The sequence below is a fragment of the Notothenia coriiceps genome, unplaced genomic scaffold (assembly GCF_000735185.1).
Source record: "Notothenia coriiceps isolate Sejong01 unplaced genomic scaffold, NC01 NC01_scaffold00000491, whole genome shotgun sequence".
Classification (NCBI taxonomy): Eukaryota; Metazoa; Chordata; class Actinopteri; order Perciformes; family Nototheniidae; genus Notothenia; species Notothenia coriiceps.
This window is the reverse complement of record NW_011333192.1, coordinates 184,243-203,162: the sequence shown is the minus strand read 5'-3', so window position 1 is coordinate 203,162 and position 18,920 is coordinate 184,243. Positions and strand designations below refer to the sequence as shown.

General features: G+C 39.8%; 2 protein-coding genes across 3 annotated transcripts in view; one reads left to right on the top strand and one right to left on the bottom strand.

Moving 5' to 3' along the window:
• Positions 1-6,875: 6,875 nt before the first annotated feature.
• map3k8 (mitogen-activated protein kinase kinase kinase 8) lies at positions 6,876-13,183 on the bottom strand. Its single transcript, XM_010780942.1, has 8 exons — positions 13,046-13,183; positions 12,206-12,565; positions 11,933-12,103; positions 11,008-11,269; positions 10,079-10,185; positions 8,965-9,117; positions 7,670-7,916; positions 6,876-7,582 (listed from the first exon to the last, which is right to left on the bottom strand). The coding sequence occupies exons 1-8, from the start codon at positions 13,091-13,093 to the stop codon at positions 7,458-7,460; spliced, it is 1,473 nt and encodes a 490-aa protein (XP_010779244.1). The 5' UTR covers positions 13,094-13,183; the 3' UTR covers positions 6,876-7,457.
• Positions 13,184-13,586: 403 nt separating this feature from the next.
• mtpap (mitochondrial poly(A) polymerase) overlaps positions 13,587-18,920 on the top strand; it is a 21,041-nt gene continuing 15,707 nt past the window's right edge. Inside the window, exons 1-4 of one of the 2 annotated variants that reach the window (XM_010780965.1) lie at positions 13,587-13,747; positions 14,338-14,501; positions 14,619-14,852; positions 15,009-15,233. In XM_010780965.1, the coding sequence (XP_010779267.1) occupies positions 13,588-13,747; positions 14,338-14,501; positions 14,619-14,852; positions 15,009-15,233 (783 nt within the window). In that variant the 5' untranslated portion in view covers position 13,587. Of the gene's footprint in view, positions 13,748-14,334; positions 14,502-14,618; positions 14,853-15,008; positions 15,234-18,920 lie in introns of both variants that reach the window. The other variant, XM_010780955.1, reaches the window with a different exon arrangement.

Below are 18,920 nucleotides of genomic sequence, written 5' to 3'. Positions count from 1 at the left end.
AGTTATTTTCTGTAAATCAATCTGTTGACTTTGAGTGAAGATACACTGCCACTGCCTGTTGTCTGTTTGCCCTCTAAAATAAATACATGTTTACTTCTGAAGAAACAGTTGTACATTCAAGGTGTAGAGGTTATATGATCATTCACATCAACTTAAACATCAGACACACTGCTAACAAAGTTAAGAAAGAACGCGGACAAGGCAGCTGACAGAATTCTTGATGTTAATTTTCACTTCAAGCAAACAAGGAAACATCACAGTGCAGCGTCTCTTTACAAACAGAGACATCTCAGTTCTGTTCCACACAACCCAGGAGGGTCCAATCAGTCACAGACGGAAAGAGCAAATCATGATTAAAAGGCATTTTTTTTCAATTTGAAAGTCTGTCTCAGTGCTCCTAAAAAGATCAGATAAATCATTTCCAAAGAGAAAATGGTGAAACTGTAGAATCTCTACTTACTACTTAAATCTATGTAATCCTTTAGTCAATTGGCTTTCAATTTATATTAAATTGATTGCCTTTGTAAATAAGTCTTTACTAAGTAATGTCAGTCAGGCTAAGAGAGCTGTGTTTTGGTGCTCTAATTGGATGTGGTATGATGTGTGCCTTTTGCGTGCATTTTTAAACGTGTAGCCACACCCACCGTGGTCCTGTACATGACTGCAGCAAGAAGAAAAGTTAAACCTCTGGGGGTCAGCAAAGAGAGGCGTCCCAGTTTTTGTGAAGTTACTTTTGAAGTCATCTGAACTGTGGATAAACATATTCTGGCTCTTGGTTTGAAGGGGGCAGTTTAACCTTCTGGCATAGAGTGAATAGATGAATACCATCCTAATGTTTGTACAGTAAACATGAAGATAAGTGTTGTCAATGGATGTAAAAAAACTTGTGATTTGTTTAAAATGCAAGAATTAACTGTGTTATTAATATTATGCAGGAAGATAAAACAAATGCATCTGTGGTGTGGTACTAAACAAATCATGACAAGCTGTTAAGATATAGTATGGTTGACAGCCTCAGTAATTATGTTTAGCTTAGCATGGAGACAAAGCACAGGTCCACAGATTAAAACAGAAATGCGTTGTGAGGTTACTGAGTTTGTTGGCATTTTAGGTGCTTGTAAGTCGATTTTTCTTATTTTATTTTAGCTTTGAACAGAGCCAGGCAATCTGTGACTCCAGCTTCATTTTGGTACAGGAAGCTAAGGTTACGGATGAGGCCAGGCTTTGAACTTCCCCCATCAGAGGCTACGCTGCAGGACCTGCTGAGCGACGTTGACTGGGATACGTCCCACTCACCTCTGACAACATCAGTGAGTCTGTGGAAGTATTGCCAATAGTAGTAAATCTAAACTATAATAACTATGTTGATTCAGTCATTTGCTAACCAGAAGTTGGTTCTTGGAGGACTTGCTGATAGAGATATGTAAAAAATGAATAGCATCTTTCCTACAGGCTGAGTAGTCAAAGTATCGAGGCGAATATTTTTCTAACTCTAGGTCCTCGAAGCAATGAGTCATACTGTACCTATTTTTTTACTTCTGGTAGACAACTCCATGTTTTTTTATCCACCATGGTGGCCATAGTGTTTTTTTGGCTGAAGGAGTATAAATAAAAGACTATCCTGGATAGGGAATCATTTCCATATGTCTCTATCCACACTGATTAATCAGGTTGATGTAGATAGTGTGCGCTCTGGCTGGCGCCCCTGTTGTTTGCTATCAAAACTTTAGCCCACATGGATCCATTTAAAGGCCACTCTTTTTCCCTGCAGAGCTTAATGCTCTATTTAAACTTTTAACAGGCGACTCTCTGGATACGAAACAGCTTGTCAATCAGATCGTATTCCTACCAGAAGGGCCAACAGTCGATGACAGCAAGAAATAAAAGTCAAAGATTTATTGATCGTTACGGTGTGTCCTCAATGCAGTTCAAGGTCTTGTTGCTTCTTGTAGGCTTCAAGTTAAGATGTCTTTTTCACTTTTAGTTTATATGTTTGTATGTTTCTGTTGATGGTTTCCACATGTAAAACCCATTTACATGATGGCTAGATCAGTGGGGAGGAAGAGAAGCCTGATATTTCCGCCCTTTAGTTGGCTATGTCTTTCCAATAGAAACCCTTATCCAACAAACACACACAAACCTGGATACAGGACACACACACAGCATCAGTGTCACCAGCAGATGGGGGGCTGAGCAGCTTCATTAATCCTACTCCAGAAGGATCAGATAATTATACACGTTAATTGGAGTTTAAAGACTTTAATAAGTAAAATGCCACAATTGGTCTCCCGCAATTCATGTACTCATCTTACACAGTGAATGAAACCACGCAGAGACTGTGGCCTGAAGATCAGTTCCTCTTTACCAGTGGAGCATGAGAGGATTTTGTTTGTGTATTGTATTTTATTGCTATTGAAACTGTTAATGTTCCACGCACTAAAAGGACATTAATGAGATTAAACAGGATTTAATTGGATTTATTCAAGTGCTTATTGTTGCTGTTGTATGCAGAGGCTCATAGTCTGGCCTGGCAGTGCTTTCTACCAACCAGGGCATTGTAATCTTCCATAATAATGAGTAAAAAAAAGAAGGATTTGCAACGGGTCAAATACAACGAATCAAATTAATAGCAAAGTTAATAGGAAACCAGAAAACACCAAAACCTCATTAAACTTCCTCCCTGCAGGCAAATGTTGTAAAAAAAAAATGTTATGCTCTATGTGTCAGCCAGCTACTTCCACCGCTGTATTGGCATGAGACCTTGAGAGACCTCAATTCTGCTTTCTGGAAATACCACAGCTACTCTCCCTATAACTCTATTAACTGGAACATACCTTGAACAACAACAGCAAAGCAAACAAGTATACAATTGCAGGACAGGGGTTACATGGTAGGCCTATGTGCAAAATGAAGTGAGTGGATACAAAGTTAACAATAATATAAATATCTACCAAGTGTGCATGGGCGCTGACAAACAAACATCACGTTCAGATCTTTAAAAGTGTACTTCTGATATTTTGTGCATGCGTCCATCTCTGTTCTCATACAAGTGATTGATGGTGTTGTAACTTGAGGAGACATATAACCAGACAGTGAAGAATACGGACTCACATGCCTGTCATTTTGCTCGTCTTCACTTATTACTCATGTTTACACACTGAAGAATTGCTCAAGCAACCATGTCTCCTAAAAATAACGTTCCCATATTAAAACTGCATTCTATATCACGTCCTTGTTTCCATACATGCAGTCTTACGCAGGGTTTGAGTTCAAACGTATCATTGATAAGTCAAGAACAACATCATTCTGAAAAAAAAACGTTTCTTCTAAGTGATGTGATAATGTAGTTTTCCTGCAATTTTTATTATAGGAATAGACTAGACTTATCGTTCTCTTTCAACTCTTTTTAAATAAAGAAAATCTATCTAATAATTAGATTCCCATATTTAGAAATGGCTGAACTGTTTTTTATTCTAAACAAAGATAAGACACTGAATGCAATAAAGTCATAAATACATACTAATGTGAATGTGGCCTTCTGCCTCGCTCAATTTCTGTCACAGTCCATGTATTTAAAGGGCATTGAAAGGGCCTGATTTTACATCTCATAATACCAGCTTGAACTGTGGGTTTTCTCCGGAAGTTTTTCCTTGTACGATGTGAGGGTCTAAGGACAGAGGGTGTCGTATTGTCATACTGATATTCTGTACAAACTGTGAAGTCCACTGAGACAAATGTAACATTTGTGATATTGGGCTATATAAATAAACATTGATTGATTGATTGATTGATTGATTGATTGATTGAAAAAGGTCAAATGTCACTTGTTTTGCATCAATTTTGATACAGGGTACTTATTATATGTTATAGTTTGAATTCCTAAAGNAGCTCATCTGTGCCTCACCTCACCCCACAGTAACTGGCTTGAGCGCGCTCACAAAATAAGTGCCCGCGCTAAATTAGTGCCCGTGGTCCAGCAAGTTACAGTAACTTGCTGGACCACGGGCACTAATTTAGCGCGGGCACTTATTTTGTGAGCGCGCTCAAGCCAGTTACTGTGGGGTGAGGTGAGGCACAGATGAGCTCTGCCTCACCTCAGAATGTGTCAACCCACAGAAACTGGCTGGAAAGCGGGCCCTAAGCGCATGCCTGTTACCTTCTCACTGTAGGTCACCAATGTAATGTTTGTAGATCCCTTTATTAAATGTATCCTCGCCATCCATAGTCTCTAAATAACTTATTTAATGTATATATGATATTTAGGCTCGCTGGTCTCATCATATAACGGCAATGAAAAAAGCAGCAGGAGAGGCAGCCATAACCTCTGCCGCACTGAAGGGGGCGCACGTGAGCCTACAGGTTCTTGTTGCTACTGTTATTCTACGCAGAGACGGTAGACACAAACAACAAACTAGACTTTTGAAACTACAGGAAGATAAGGAGGACTTTTACAAAAAACTAATAGAGATTGTTGTCCAGAAGGAGAGCATGGACTTAATCTTCAAGTCAAGGTAAGACCGCAATTTTAATGAAAATGGGATCTTACAAAGAAAGAACAATCCAATATTTTGATTTTGGGTATCCTTTTGTTGAACGGTCGGTTTAAAATGAATTGAAGCATCAGACTAAAAAAGCTTTTGAAAATAACCGAATATTTTGATTAAGGTCAAAATATAATATTTGTAAATCTGACTCTGAAAGAGTCAGTGCCTCAATAGCCATGAACCTCACCGCACGTCACTGCTGCTGAGCATGTACGCCTAGCCTGCTAGCCTTTTGCATTATGTTTGAATGGTGTGTTGTTGTATCTGCAAACCACTGGGTTTGTTGTGCTTTTGAAGTGCATCATCATGGTCATCAAGTGGATTTGTCTTGCAATTATTTAAAAACAGTTAATCAAATTTTTTTTTTACGAATGTAATAATATTGACTTTGTCACACATTTTTACACCGTTTACAATATGTTTTCAAGGCACTTGGCTTGTGTAGACTGTTCAGTAACATTTGTATTTATGTATAGGCCTACTATAATTTGTGTAACATCTTTAACTTAAAATGTGTCTCAAACACTTTTATGAAGTCATTAGGCTGTGCTTACCTACAGATTTACGGCAGCATGACATTGTCCATTACATGTTGACAGTTTCTTTTCAATCAAGATTTGAAAAACAGTAACCTCTACAGTTGATATTGGAGACTCGTTAAAAGCTATCAATTTATACAAAATGTACAAAAATGTATCCCCTCAGCAGCAACACAATGGATTAAAAGTGGGTTCACTCAGTAAGTTATATCTAATGTTACCAGCAGATGGTAGTATTTGTCTTTCCCATTCATTGGGGAACCAGTACATATCCTATACTGCCACTTTCAGATCAGGCTTTGAAGCAGGCAACTCCACATGAGAGATTGATGCTCACTCACATGTGACATTTAAAAGAGAAAGAGCAGGCCTGATGTAGGAACTTGGGTTCCTCTGATGCATATCAGTAGTAGATACTGCCCATACACTAACTGACAACAATAAAAAAGTAATGTTTTTGAGAAATTTGTGATTTCTTTACCATTTAAATGCTCTTTTGATGACATACTATAAACAAGTAGATGGAACATTAGCAGTTGTCCACTTTTTGTATTATATTGGATAATGCAATGCCCGTCCAAAAGAAAGGAAAAGCAAATCTGTAAGAGGCTTCCATTGGATAATTACTGCAATGTTTAATATGTTTCAGCTGGCAAGAAGTTATTTTACCCTAGGTGATGCGGTGAGTAGCTTCTAATTTCTTTAAACAATCATGTCGGAACTCGGAAGACATATCCTTTGGTCGTGGAAATGATGTTAATCAGTTTCAGAAGGTTCAAATGATAGGCCTGCATCAAGCAAAGAAAACAAGGAGATTACTGAAACTACTAAAAGTTTAAGAACCGTCCAACGCATTATTAAAACCAAATCAATGAATCTTGATTTACCCTGTTCCAGAGTGATGGGCGCATCAGGGTAAGAATAGAGGCGGATGAAGTGATGCACCCAACATGCCTAGTGCCTACCGTGCAAGCCTGTGGGGGCAGTGGTATGATCTGGGGTTTCTGCAGTTGGTCAGGTTATGTTCCCAAAGAATGAGGTCAGCTGACTACCTGAATATACTGAATGACCAGGTCTTTCCATCAATGGAGTTGTTCTTCCCTGATGGCACGGACATATTCCAAGATGACAATGCCAGGATTAATTTGGCTCACATTGTGAATGACTGGTTTAGGGAGACATCTTTTTCACACATGGATTGGCCACCACAGAGTCCAGACCTCAGCCCCATTGAGAATCTTTGGAATGTGCTGGAGAAGACTTTGCGCAGCAGTGCGACTCTCCCATAATCAATACAAGATCTTGGCGTAAAATGAATGCAACTTTGCCTAGAAATGCATGTTGTGACATTGCAGCAGGTTATCGAAACAATGCCACAGCAACTGCGTGCCTTCCTCAAAGCTAAAGGCGGTCCAAATAAATATTAGTGTGCAACTTTTATTTTGGATGGCAGTGTAGTATTAACTACTTTATCACCTTCTTGGACTTCAACTGTCCTGTAGCAACCAAACAATAGAAAAGCCCAACCAAAGAGAATGGGAACATATCGTAATTAACAGCAAGTCTGCCACTTTTGGAGCCTCAGGGCCATCTGTTGACTGTCTACTGTGTTACAAACAACAGCTGAACTAACACAAAACACTAAACAGTAAATAAGATTCAAAACAAAAGGTTGTAATATGTTATACTCAAGATATAACTGAGATATCACAGACACAATTGGATTTTCATTTTTATTTAACGTATTGCATCATGAAACAAGTTCAAACTTTATATTCTTAATACTAAAAACTAAAAGTAACACATTTTATTGGTGAGAAGAACATCAGACCTCATCTCAAAGGATGTACAAAACACAAATAGGAAATCACATGCATTCCACAGAAGTGTCACTTACGATGCTATTAATATTCCACAGGAATTAACAAGAGGGAGTTCATAAAGAACTACATAGATATGTTTGCATAGTGCACACATACTTTAACGAAATACCTTACATATGTTTAGTAATTCATCTTTTTTTTTAAAGACTATAACTCATATTTTCACAAGAAAAGAACATAGCATCCACCAGAAAGAAGCAGAGAGCTCTGGGAATTATACCAATAGCTGACAGTTAATGCTCAATGATACACAGTACATCTCTTCCAACCACTGTCCTGCAGTGCAGTTGACTCACATCAGCCCATTTCAGCATCAAGGTTGAGCTCATTCCATTAATCCTCAGACTTGTAAATAAGTGCAGTTCATCCCTGACCTATGTCGCCTTGAGCTCTCGGATATATAACAGCAGAGCAATATGTATAAAAAGGTTAAATCATCAATTGCCTTTGACTAAAGTTCAGCCACATAATTGGCAGGCTGTGGTCCGGGGCTAGCCATATTCCGCAGTAGGGGGCCCGGTCACCAGTTTACTGTAACCCGACAAGGCCCCTAGGTCAATGTACAAGGAGCCCTTCCTCCTCGTGTGGCCAGAGTCCTCGGAGTAAAGAGAAGAATCTGCAGAAAAGTGAAAAGAGTACATGTTTCAATATGGCAAGTATCTTAGTACTGCGACCAAATTAACCTCAACATGTAGGTGCTTACCCTGTGTGGTGTCATGGTGCTGGCACTGCTGGCGTAGCATGGTGTGGTTGGCCTCCTCCATGGCTGAGTCAAGGCTCCAGCAGCGAGGCTGATCCTCTCTGGGGGGGTTGATGGCCTCGTCTTTCAGAAGCTCTGACGCAGAGCTGCGCAGAGCAGGGTTCCTTTCCAGGGCCCGCTCAAGAAAGGATCGCATGGCCAGGCTGCAGTCCTCCGCTATGTCCTCCATAGGCGGGGCTTGCTTGTGGATCTGTTCAAAGAGATATGCAAAAACGGCATTAGAACACTGCCAAGGGCCACATAATTCCTCCAGCAGCTGCCACCTATTTTCTTGACATTGTGAGTAGCAACTTGTAAAACACATTTAGTTGTAGTAAAAAGGAACAACGATAAGAAGGACATCTCAGACTGTAGCAGCAACTGTACCACGTAACATTACTTCTCCATGACAGTAGTTTCATAAGGGAAGTGAGAAAATCAAAAGAGCTGATAATCATTTCAAAAACAGAAATGGGACTTCTTTAAAGCAAAGAACCCATGTAATGGAAAACCTTTAAAAGAAACAGAAGTAGTGACTAACTAAATGGGCGAAAAGTCACACACTGCAACTAGTCACATTAAGCCTTTCTTATCTTTTTAAAAATCTAGGCTGTGGAAGGTCTGAACAAGGTCACGGAAAAGAGCGTCACTTTTTCAAATGTTGCAAGATTCAAGATAGACAGTAAAGCATGTAAGTGTGATGCGGTTTGATAGCTATTTTACTGGCTTTGAGTAGGTGTCAGGCTTATTGCTAAAACCCAAACTCTCTGACGGATCCAAGCTGAGCTCCACAACTTGATTTGTTGTCATAAAAAACTTTGTAGTTCTGTGATTATACGGTTGAATCTTCGAAAGATATAAACTTTTTCCTCAAATTACTGTCATAGTTGTAATAGTTCAGGCACTATAACTGGCTGCACTAGGGCTGGGCAATAGTAGCATATGAACTGAAATTAGCATGCTAACCAGCTAGTTCAATCAGTCTAAACTACTGAACGTTTTTGCAAACGACGTGTATATCATAATACATTTAACTATTGTTTTATCACACAGGCATAGGCTTTACCAAGCTTTCTAAAAATCTAGCTGTTGTTTACTATTAAACAAAAAGATCAACCATCCAAATTGGTGGCGCTAGAGATCACTTAAGTCAAATAGCTTTAACCTCTGAAAACAATAAATGTTTGTGATGTTTTGGCCGTCATCCAATAGCAACACCCTGATCCAAGTGTGGCTTTTAAAAAATGTGCAGTACTTACAATGTAGAGGTAGGATGGGTAGGCGGTGCGAGGGTATCTCAAGACCCATGGAGGGCTGCCAGTCTGCATGTGAATGATGGTGGTGCCCAAGCTGTAGATGTCTGTCTTGGTGTTATGTCCTCGACATAGAACCACTTCTGGACTCATATACATCTAAAAAATATGACATAACATTTATTAGATTTAATACCACTGCAGAGGATAACAGTGAGAAAAGGTATGACGGTATTTTCTCTTTTATTGGTTTCCAATTCAAATTAAAAAAAATCAATCACGTTTTATTTATGGCCTAATACCACAAATGACACATAGGCTTAAGGGGGCTTTACAATATGTACAGCATAGGGAACCCTCTGTAGGGACTATGTATCAGTGCTAAACAAAACAGGAAACTACCTATTGCAGTCAAATGTTTTTTTCTTTAAAAAAACAAACAAGATAACCTTTAGACCCACGCTGTGTGTGACCAGCTAATGGCAGTGCAGAAGCGTGTTGGCCTTTGGAGAGTGAAAAGTAAACACACTATCACAGTTCATCTCTGGAAATTCCAGCCTGCTTTCCCATGTTAAAGTAAGCCTGAGCAGCCCAGTGTTGTTTGGTAGCTCTGTCTCTTATTATTACTGCTGGGTGTCTGCCCTGAGACTTTCCACAAGCCAAGCCTTGAGAGGCCTAGGGTGCATGTGCAAACACCCATATAGACAAACACACACACAGGTCAAAACATGGGAAAGCCAGGAAAATACATGAAGTGAGAAAAAGCATGTGAGCAATCTCTTGGATTAATCTTAAAATGTCCAAAGTGCTGATTACATCTGTAATGAGAACCCTCGGCATGAGCAGACTATTATTAACATCAGTGAGGTCGATGAGTGCGCTGACTGCTCTGCAACAACTTGCCTATCATTTGCTTTCAATCATTTTGAAAAAGACAGACACAAGTATGAAGACTGAGAGTCAAAAAGAGCGCTGCCTTTTCCAGTAAAAACCCACACTAAGGGTTAGATAGAAATAGAAGTAATGATTGGACCAAGCATTTGCAAAGAACAAAATACATTATGGCTTGAAGTAATTAGTATGGGCTTACAGTTGCAGCCTTTAGGACTTAAGTTCTTACCTCAGTTCCTCTCAGGTCTCTGGGAATGTATATATCCTCTGTCATTTGCACCGTCAAGCCAAAGTCCACCAACACTGCCTTGTCTGACATCAGGACAATGTTACTGGCTGAATAAAACAGACAAAATAATAGAAATGAGACACAGCATTTTCATTGTTTATGCTTTGCTGTGCAGGTTGGCATATGAGATAATAATTAGGCACTTACAGGGAATTTAACTGGGAAAAGACCAGTGAAGTCAAGCATGGAACGTGTGTTTAGCAAAGTCTTTGATGAAAAGTATCATCATTAGACATCTCTAAGGTATAATTACATATTTTAATCTCAGGCAGGAAGCACTAAAAACCGCAGCTAGGCAGAGGGCTAGTCTGGTCGTTGTCATGAGTCACTTGCCTCTCTGGACCCTACATTTAACACTGAGCAAGCATTAGAAGCAGGCTGGAATTTCCCAACTATGAGGTTGACAGCCAGCTCTGGAGAATGCTTTGATCCCTGCAGCGCCATGTAATTCAACTAACGTGAAACTACCTCACATCCTACCTCTGCTGAGCCCCACCCACTGATATTAGAATGTTTTTTGTAATCTAGATCATTAGCTACCAGACAGTGTGACATGGCTACACTTCCTCAAAATGTGTCAGTCAAATTCTATGAGTAGGAAACTCTATACTAAAATATACTAAATATAAATATATATAAATATACTAAATACTATGTCTATTATAGTGTGGAAGAATGTCTGTGTCGGATATGTGTGGTTTTGCACTTCTGTTCCTCTAGTATTATTCACAAGAAATGTATCCGTCTGTGGCTTGACTTTGACGTAGGGTGCGTAAAAACTGACATTACATTATTTGCAGAATGATGTGCACAAGCTTACTGCAACTCAATAACACCCGATAAGTGAAAAACACGTTTTTTGCTCTTACGTTTGATGTCGTGGTGGATGACGTTGTGTGAGTGCAGGTACTCCAGGCCCCGCAGGACTTGCTTGGTCACCCAGATGATCTCAAACTCCCTCATGGGCCCACAGCTGTCAAGTTTTTCCAGGACCGAGCCCCCCTCTCCGGCCTCCATGAACAGGTGGACACTTTGGTCCCAGAGCACAGCGCCGTAGAGCTCAGCAATGTTCTCGTGGCGAAACCTGGCCTGGAACTCCACATCGGCTGCTTTGAAGTGCTCCATAGGGATCTGTGAAGATAATAATGTAAATATGTAATGCATCATAACAGGTCTGTCTTCTAACATGCAGGAAATCTATTGTAACTCAGACACCAAACATAATAACTGCTGCCAGTAAGCTGTCACTGTGTGTTTAACAAGGTGTACAACACACTGTGTCCACATAGCATCCTCATGATAACACCAGACTGTATGACACAACTCCTTTCTTATATGTCAATATTTTCCATGTAAACACGCTGTTCACCCCCTCAGGTTAATAATGCAGGGTCAGAAAGATTGTAAAAGAGTGGAATGTCTTTTGAAAGCTCTGCTGGGAAATTAGGAGTTACATCACAGCATGCTGATTTATCTCTTTCATTATGAATATGACAAAAATATCCTGAGAAGCAGTGGAATCTGTTCAATTTCCATTCTTGCATTAATCTTGGTCCATTTTGTAAGTTTAGTTTGTTACAAAAAAAATGGTTCTTCTTTTACTAGCTATGTTCCTCTTTTACTTCAAGGGAAAATAAGCAAATGTCATACTGACATTAACATTCTTTGTACAAACACAGGGGTAGATGCTTGGTAAGCAGAGATGACTTGGCAAAAGAAATATTTGGCAACTATTGTAAGACTTTCGAGAAGTCAGGGCAGGCTGAATTCCAGCTGTTGCGCAGCAGGCCTCACCAGTTTGCAAGCCATTCTCTTCCTGGTGTTGGTGTCCTGAGCCAAGTGGACTTTCCCAAATGATCCCTTAGGCACAAGGCTAGTGCCATGATTCTTGTAGGTCAGCTTCCATGGAAAGAGGAGCACGTCTATGTTGATCTGGTAGCGGCCTTTTTTAACAGCCATGTCCTTCTGCAAGGTCAATTAAGGAACAGTTATAGAATGTCCATGCACACAAATGCTCATTGTTGTTATCAAATAAGCACAGTCAAAAGACAAAATAAGTCTTCTTACCTTGTTCAGTAGGACTCCAATCTCCGCAGGTAGATGCTGCATGGCTGCTGTCTGCATGTTGGACAGCAGGTTGACAAAAGACAAGAGGTCTGTCACTGTCCCGTACCGAACACCACCAACCCCATCATCATAGTCCTTCTGCTGACTCCCCGAGACCCCCGTCTCCTCATTTTCGTCCATCTCCTCCTGGGAGAGACTTTCCTCTTCCAACGACAAGCCTCCTTCCTCCCCGTCTTCTTCAAGCTGATAAAGAGTCTCTGCAGCGTTGATGATGTCTTCTAAATTCATGTGAGCCAACAACAATTCTAATCCATTGTCATATTTATAATCCATCTTGATGCTTGACTTGTGCTGCTCACCCTAAAAATGAAACATCAGGAGGTCAGCTGGCAGGAGGATCACAGTGGGGAGGGGCTAACTAGGCTGTGAAGGGAGTTTCACAGTAGGCTACAGATGGGAAGCCCCCCCCAGCCAAACTGGCAACTTATTTTATATCTATATAACACAGGCTGCTAAGAAAATGTTGTGTCAAACAGAAAAACATGAATAATTGTTAAGCTGTGAATAAGAACCCAACTCATTCTACATGCAAATCACACACATTTTATCTGCAAAATATTTGTTGAGAGTCATTCCATTTCTATAAAAGCTCAAATTTAAAGAAATAGCCCAAGCGACGAAGTTACTTATATGTGACGTAATGAAAAAATGTAGTCAGGATATCTGCCTAAAGAAAAGTATCGTATTTATGTTGTATATTACAGCCAATCTGTAAAGTTAGCTGCTATTTGGTAACCAAACCACTTGTTATTGATAACGCCAGAGATATGGAAAACTTACCGTAATAATCTTTGAAACGGAAGCTTTAAGTGCCGCTCCTCTCTTCATCGTCTCGAGCGTCTGACTGACTGGAAGGGGACGGACGGTGTTAAGAAGGAAGTAAACAGAGGAACAGCAGTCGTCCGGTGCGTAGGAGGGCGCTGGGAGGAGGTATTCGCTGAATGTCATTTGCCAGAGCATTACTCTCTGTAGGTTTCGTTTTCCCTTTCTTTTGTTTTCTCATACGAAAAACAAATTTCATGTGGCTTGAATGCTGAAACAGGGCATCACCTTCTACAGAAATGTTGGGTGTTTTCCTGTGGGAAAAAATCTTTTGTTGCTTTATGTAAAACTTTGAATACATCCTAACAGCAATATAACACTCGAACGATTAAATGCATTAGTCATAACTTCATTAAAACAAATTAAATGTATTAATATAAAATGATATAGCTTACTACAGTGTAATTATGACAAATCAAAAATACATGTATTACTCAGACATATTTTAAACGTCACAATGTGTGCGATTTTGGTACCTCTCTGTTGCCGTAGACAAAACCATGCGCATGCGCATTTCCCCTTCTTTTGGATCAGCAATGGCGTCCTCCTTCACGGTGTGCAGGTTACATACGATAGGAAGAGGCAGCCTGGCGAAGTGCCTACAGAAGGTCGATACATTTCTTCACAGGAATATTGGAACAAACGTTGTTGCTGTGCAAGGTGAAACACGAATTATTAACACAGGCTGTCAAACAAACCAAGTTAGCCTACGTGAAAGCCCTGTCTCCCGTGTAGTGACTTCATTTAGACATTTGTATTTTTTAAGTTGTCTTTGCTATGGTCTCAAACTCGTAATTGTTTTAATTGAAATGAACAACTGATGGAATCATTAGGGTCTCGGCTGAATTCGGGATGTCGTTTGTCCACCAAAGTGTCTTAGTGAAGTAAAGTCACCTCTCTGTCAGGTGATTCTAGCTTTCATTTCATATACGACCATATTATAGATGCTGCTTTGTGGATGATTTATATGCCGAATTGAAGAGTTTTTTTCAATATGTAACAAGACCTGATGTGTGATTTGTGGCTTCCTTAAATATTCAAATACCACATACTGTACAATTGTCATTTTTTAAAATTAAGTTTGGCGCTGCGATCTGTTGCCATTGAAGTCCACACTTAGACAAAAAAGTGCAAGTATTTACCAGATAATGCTGCAAAGTCCTTCTGACAACAATGACAATAATTAAGACAACTGAAAATGATTGTTGTGGCTTCATTGTTGAATATTCTGTTTCTCTATTTTTAAGAAGAAAAGAATGGATTCAAATCTTTGTATGCTGTCCAGGCAGAGAGACAAGAACAGGCAGAGAAATCTGTCCTCATCAGCTGCCACTCAAGAACCAATGAGCAAAAGTTCCTCAAGTATATAGCAAATTACGGAGATATCCAGAAATACTTCTTTTATGAAAGCTATGTAAGTGAATCACTAATCCCCTCTTATAAATTAACATTGTTTTCCAGCATACATGACCAATTTACTGTTATTTTTCATTTGAAACATGACATTGTTTGTATTGGTGTTCTTCTATAGGGAATGTATGCCGTGGTAGAATTTGCCAACCAGGAAAGTGTTGCCTCATTGCTAGAAGGGACGGCCATCCCTAGCATCAGCCATGAATCCCTGGTGCCTTTTAAATCAAGACTGCTGTCAATGAGGAACCTCGACGCAGTGGATTTACCGAACCAGTCATCCGGAAAAAAGCGCCAAGCACAAACAAGCATTCCCATCAACGAGCTCATACAGAGACTGTCCAAAGAAGAAAGTGTAAGTTGTTCGGTTATCACTCCCAGATTTACAGTTTGGAATAATCCAGTGATTCAACTTTAAAGACATATACATTTGTGAATCAATTTGAATGGAAGTCATGTATATGCATTAAGGATTATTCTAACCATAGCCTGTGATTTTATTTCCTCTCAGATAGACCAACAGATAACCTCCCTGACAGAAGCTTATCAGCTAACAGAGGAGAACTGCCGACTGCGCTTCCTCGTCTGCTCTCTGCTCAAGGACATTGCAGCTGCTTTTTTCCCAGAATGCACCATCATGCCATTTGGTTCGTCAGTGAATGGCTTTGGAAAGCTGGGCTGTGACCTGGACATGTTTCTGGACCTGGATGGCATCAGTGGGAAAAATGCAACAATGGTAATAATGGGAGTTTGGGTGTCGGCCTTTAGAAAGACGCCTATAGAGTGCATGAAGTCCAAAGCCACCAGCTGTATATTACAATATTACATTTATTTTGCCCGACATACACATTTTAGTTTACAACATTTTTAACTTGTTAAAACCTGGTTATACAATCTTGAATAACGACAAAGACATATGTAAGCTGACAACACATGTAAGTATTTTAGTACCTACTAATACTGATATAGTGCATATTGAGCCAGAGAAGTCAAAGCACCTCTTTCTACTTCAAACAGATAGGCCTTTATAAAAAAAGTGAAACTGCTACCACAATCATTTGCCAGTTTTGAGAGAGCTGAGTTCTGCGGAGTGAAACTGAAGACAGTTGTGAATGGCAAAGACCAAAAAGGAAACCAACCAGCAAACTCAGCATGTCTGCATAAATCTTTTCTTGGAAAATTAAACTATGATACTAAATGAATGTGTTCCTAGTAAAGGATATACAAAAGTTCAGTTAATGATGCTTGGAATTCCTAAATTATATTACATTAGTAGAACTATATGTATGAAAAGTATCATCATTTGGAATTATATGCTATTTTATGAGGAACTTGCTTGAAAAAATCTGGGTTGTTTAACTTTTAGGTAATTGATTATTTTAATAATAGAATGGGAGTGATGAAACCCTCTTTTAATGGTCACACATGCAGAGCACACACAGTGAAATTTGTTCTCTGCTTTTAACCCATCCTAGTACCAGGAGTCTAGGGTTGCGTTCCAATAGTCCATTTAGCTTAGGAACCTTCCTAACCAAGTGAAATGACCCGGAAGTACGTCAGTGGCAGCCATGTTAAGTGCCGTTCCAATTCTCCAAATGAAAGGAAAGGAGGTTTCAAACTTCCTTTATAACCTCCTTTAGCTTAGGAACCACTGGACCTCCCTTACCGAAAGGAGAGGAGAAAATTCTGCCCCACAATGCCTTGCAGCCGCAGCATTTGCGTCACACAACAGTCGGCCGTTCACGGAAACCGATTATGACGGAGAAATTATATCATGAAAGTTACGGTGCTTATTAAGCAATTTAAAACGTATGTGGTAACTTGCCAAAGTGCTTTGTTTTGAACGTTCATCAGTATTATAATCAAAAAGAGAAATATGAACATTAGTTTTTACTGAAATGATCAAGTAAAGTCAACATTTCACTGATTTGATGATTTCAACATTTTAACATTTGTATTGATTTTAAGATATTTTCATACAATCATAAGTATTGGGATCATTTGTATTAATGTGGACCGGAGGGAGAGGGTGACAAGCATACATTTTATTTTCCTTTTTTATTTCAATTCCAACTTTGGTCATGAAGAATATGTTTCTCTGTTGTCCACGTTCATAAAGCATAAAACAACAGCATCAGAGCACGGTGAAGAGTCTCTAGATGAGTTTGCAGTAGTCCCTCGTTCTTATTAAACATCCATGTTGAAGTCCGCTGTATAGAACACTGTAGTTTCCATAGTTTCACCACAGCAGCAGACGCACACAATGACGTCCGCTGGCGCATCATAAACACGTCAGATAGTGAAAGTGCATTCGGATTCTCTAAAGTACCGCAGTCTCTTCTCCTAAGTCCTTTTGAATTCTCCTATCCACTATCCCTTAACCCCGTGACGTTTCACTCAGAGGTCAAGGAATAGGAGATAGGGTTAAAATTTAGGAGCTGATTTTTGGATTATCGGAACGCAACCGAGGTTTCAAACTTGCTTTATAACCTCCTTTAGCTTAGGAACCACTGGACCTCCCTTACCGAAAGGAGAGGAGAAAATGCTGCCCCACAATGCCTTGTAGCCGCAGCATTTGCGTCACACAACAGTTGCCTTTCACGGACACAAACGATTATGACGGAGAAATTATATCATGAAAGTTACGATGCTTATTAAGCATTTTAAAACGTATGTGGTAAGTTGCCAAAGTGCTTTGTTTTGAACGTTCATCAGTATTATAATCAAAAAGAGAAATATGAACGTTAGTTTTTACTGAAATGATCAAATAAAGTCAACATTTCACTGAGCTGTGTGGGGTTTGTTCAACTTTTAAAAGATGTTTGAATGGTGATATACACAGTGATAGGTGTTAAAGACTAACGTTTATAATAAATACATTTATATTGATTTTAAGATATTTTCATAGTTCATACAATCATACGTATTGGGATCATTTGTATTAATGTGGACCGGAAGGAGAGGGTGACGAGCATAAGTTTCACTTTCATTTTTTATTTCAATTCCAATTTTGGTCATGAAGAATATGTTTCTCTGTTGTTTCATAAAGCATAAAACAACAGCATCAGAGCACGGTGCAGAGTCTCTAGATGAGTCCCTCGTTCTTATTAAACATCCATGTTGTAGTCCGATGTATAGAAAACTCCGTCATCCGCATATCTAAATGTGAATTCATAACGTCTTGTCATCATAAAAATGTTTCTTCTTTAGGTGTGAGAGCTCGTTAGGAGTAATGTTGTTTGTGTGATACGAGAAAAGAGCAAAAAAATCATTGTGATATTAGGACGATCTTTAGGGGTTAGAATCTTTACATTGTCATTATACTACTGTACAAGAAAATATTGACATGTCCCTTAAGTCGATGGATGGTCTATGATGTGAGTGGGGTGGTGGTGTCAAGTAAGAGAGAGAATATCACCGCGGACACATAGCAATGCCCAATCTGCTGCGTCGGCTGGCGTTCCACCCGTGGCGTGATACGTCTATTGTGATGTTTATGCGAAGATTGTAGAAGCGTTGTCCTGGATGTACGCTTGTGATGTGTTTGGCTTGTTTGTTGTGGTGTGTGGGGGTGCTGTACTGTGGTGGTCGCTCGCTGGTGTGCTGTGGTTGTGTCTGCTTGGTTGTTACTGTCTGTCTTTTGTTCGGTGTGTAGTGTAGTGTTGTGTCATAGTTTTTAGTTGAGCCTTTGTTCTCTGTGCAGACATACCTCCACCTCGCTCACCTTCTTGTAGTTGGTCGCCCAGTTCGCGTCTCGACTGTGGAGTTGTGTTATTGGGTGTGTATCCTTCCTGTTGTGTGAATCTGTCGCTCTGTCCCTTTGTGTGTTCCTAACGCAAGCCTATCAAATTTTTAGTCGAGGATTTAATATTAGGATAGAGGGATAAGGGAAACTTGGAGCTCGACCTTTGCAGTGCCCCAATTCCCTATCACTTATCCTCTTTAAGTTTTGTGATAATCCTCTTCTCTGACGCCATGAAATCTCGTCCCCAAGGTTTCACGCCCAGGCGGCTGTCGGCGGTTCACCGCCTCGCTCAAGCTCTACTAATGTTGTTATTTTTACCTCTTTTTATTTTTTATATTATATCGAATATTTTTTTTTAACTATTCAACTATTTTTTTTAAATATATATTATGAAAAAAAGAATAATACATTATGTATTGCAAACGGGTGCTGTAAAAGTCCCCGCCTGATCGGTAGACATATTACTAGGGGCGTTGTCTCCGAGGGGAAACACTGTTAGGTGATTCGCGTACAGAACACGCCTTTTGACTTTATTTAAGTGATCGTTCCCCGCCCCCGCTAATGGGGCAGACGAATGCTTGCTCTTCGTATGTGAAAGCATGTGAGTCTGCACAAATACTACGCGCGTGATCCTGCAGTGCTGTGGTAGTAGCTCTGTGTTCAGATGTGTTGCCTTGT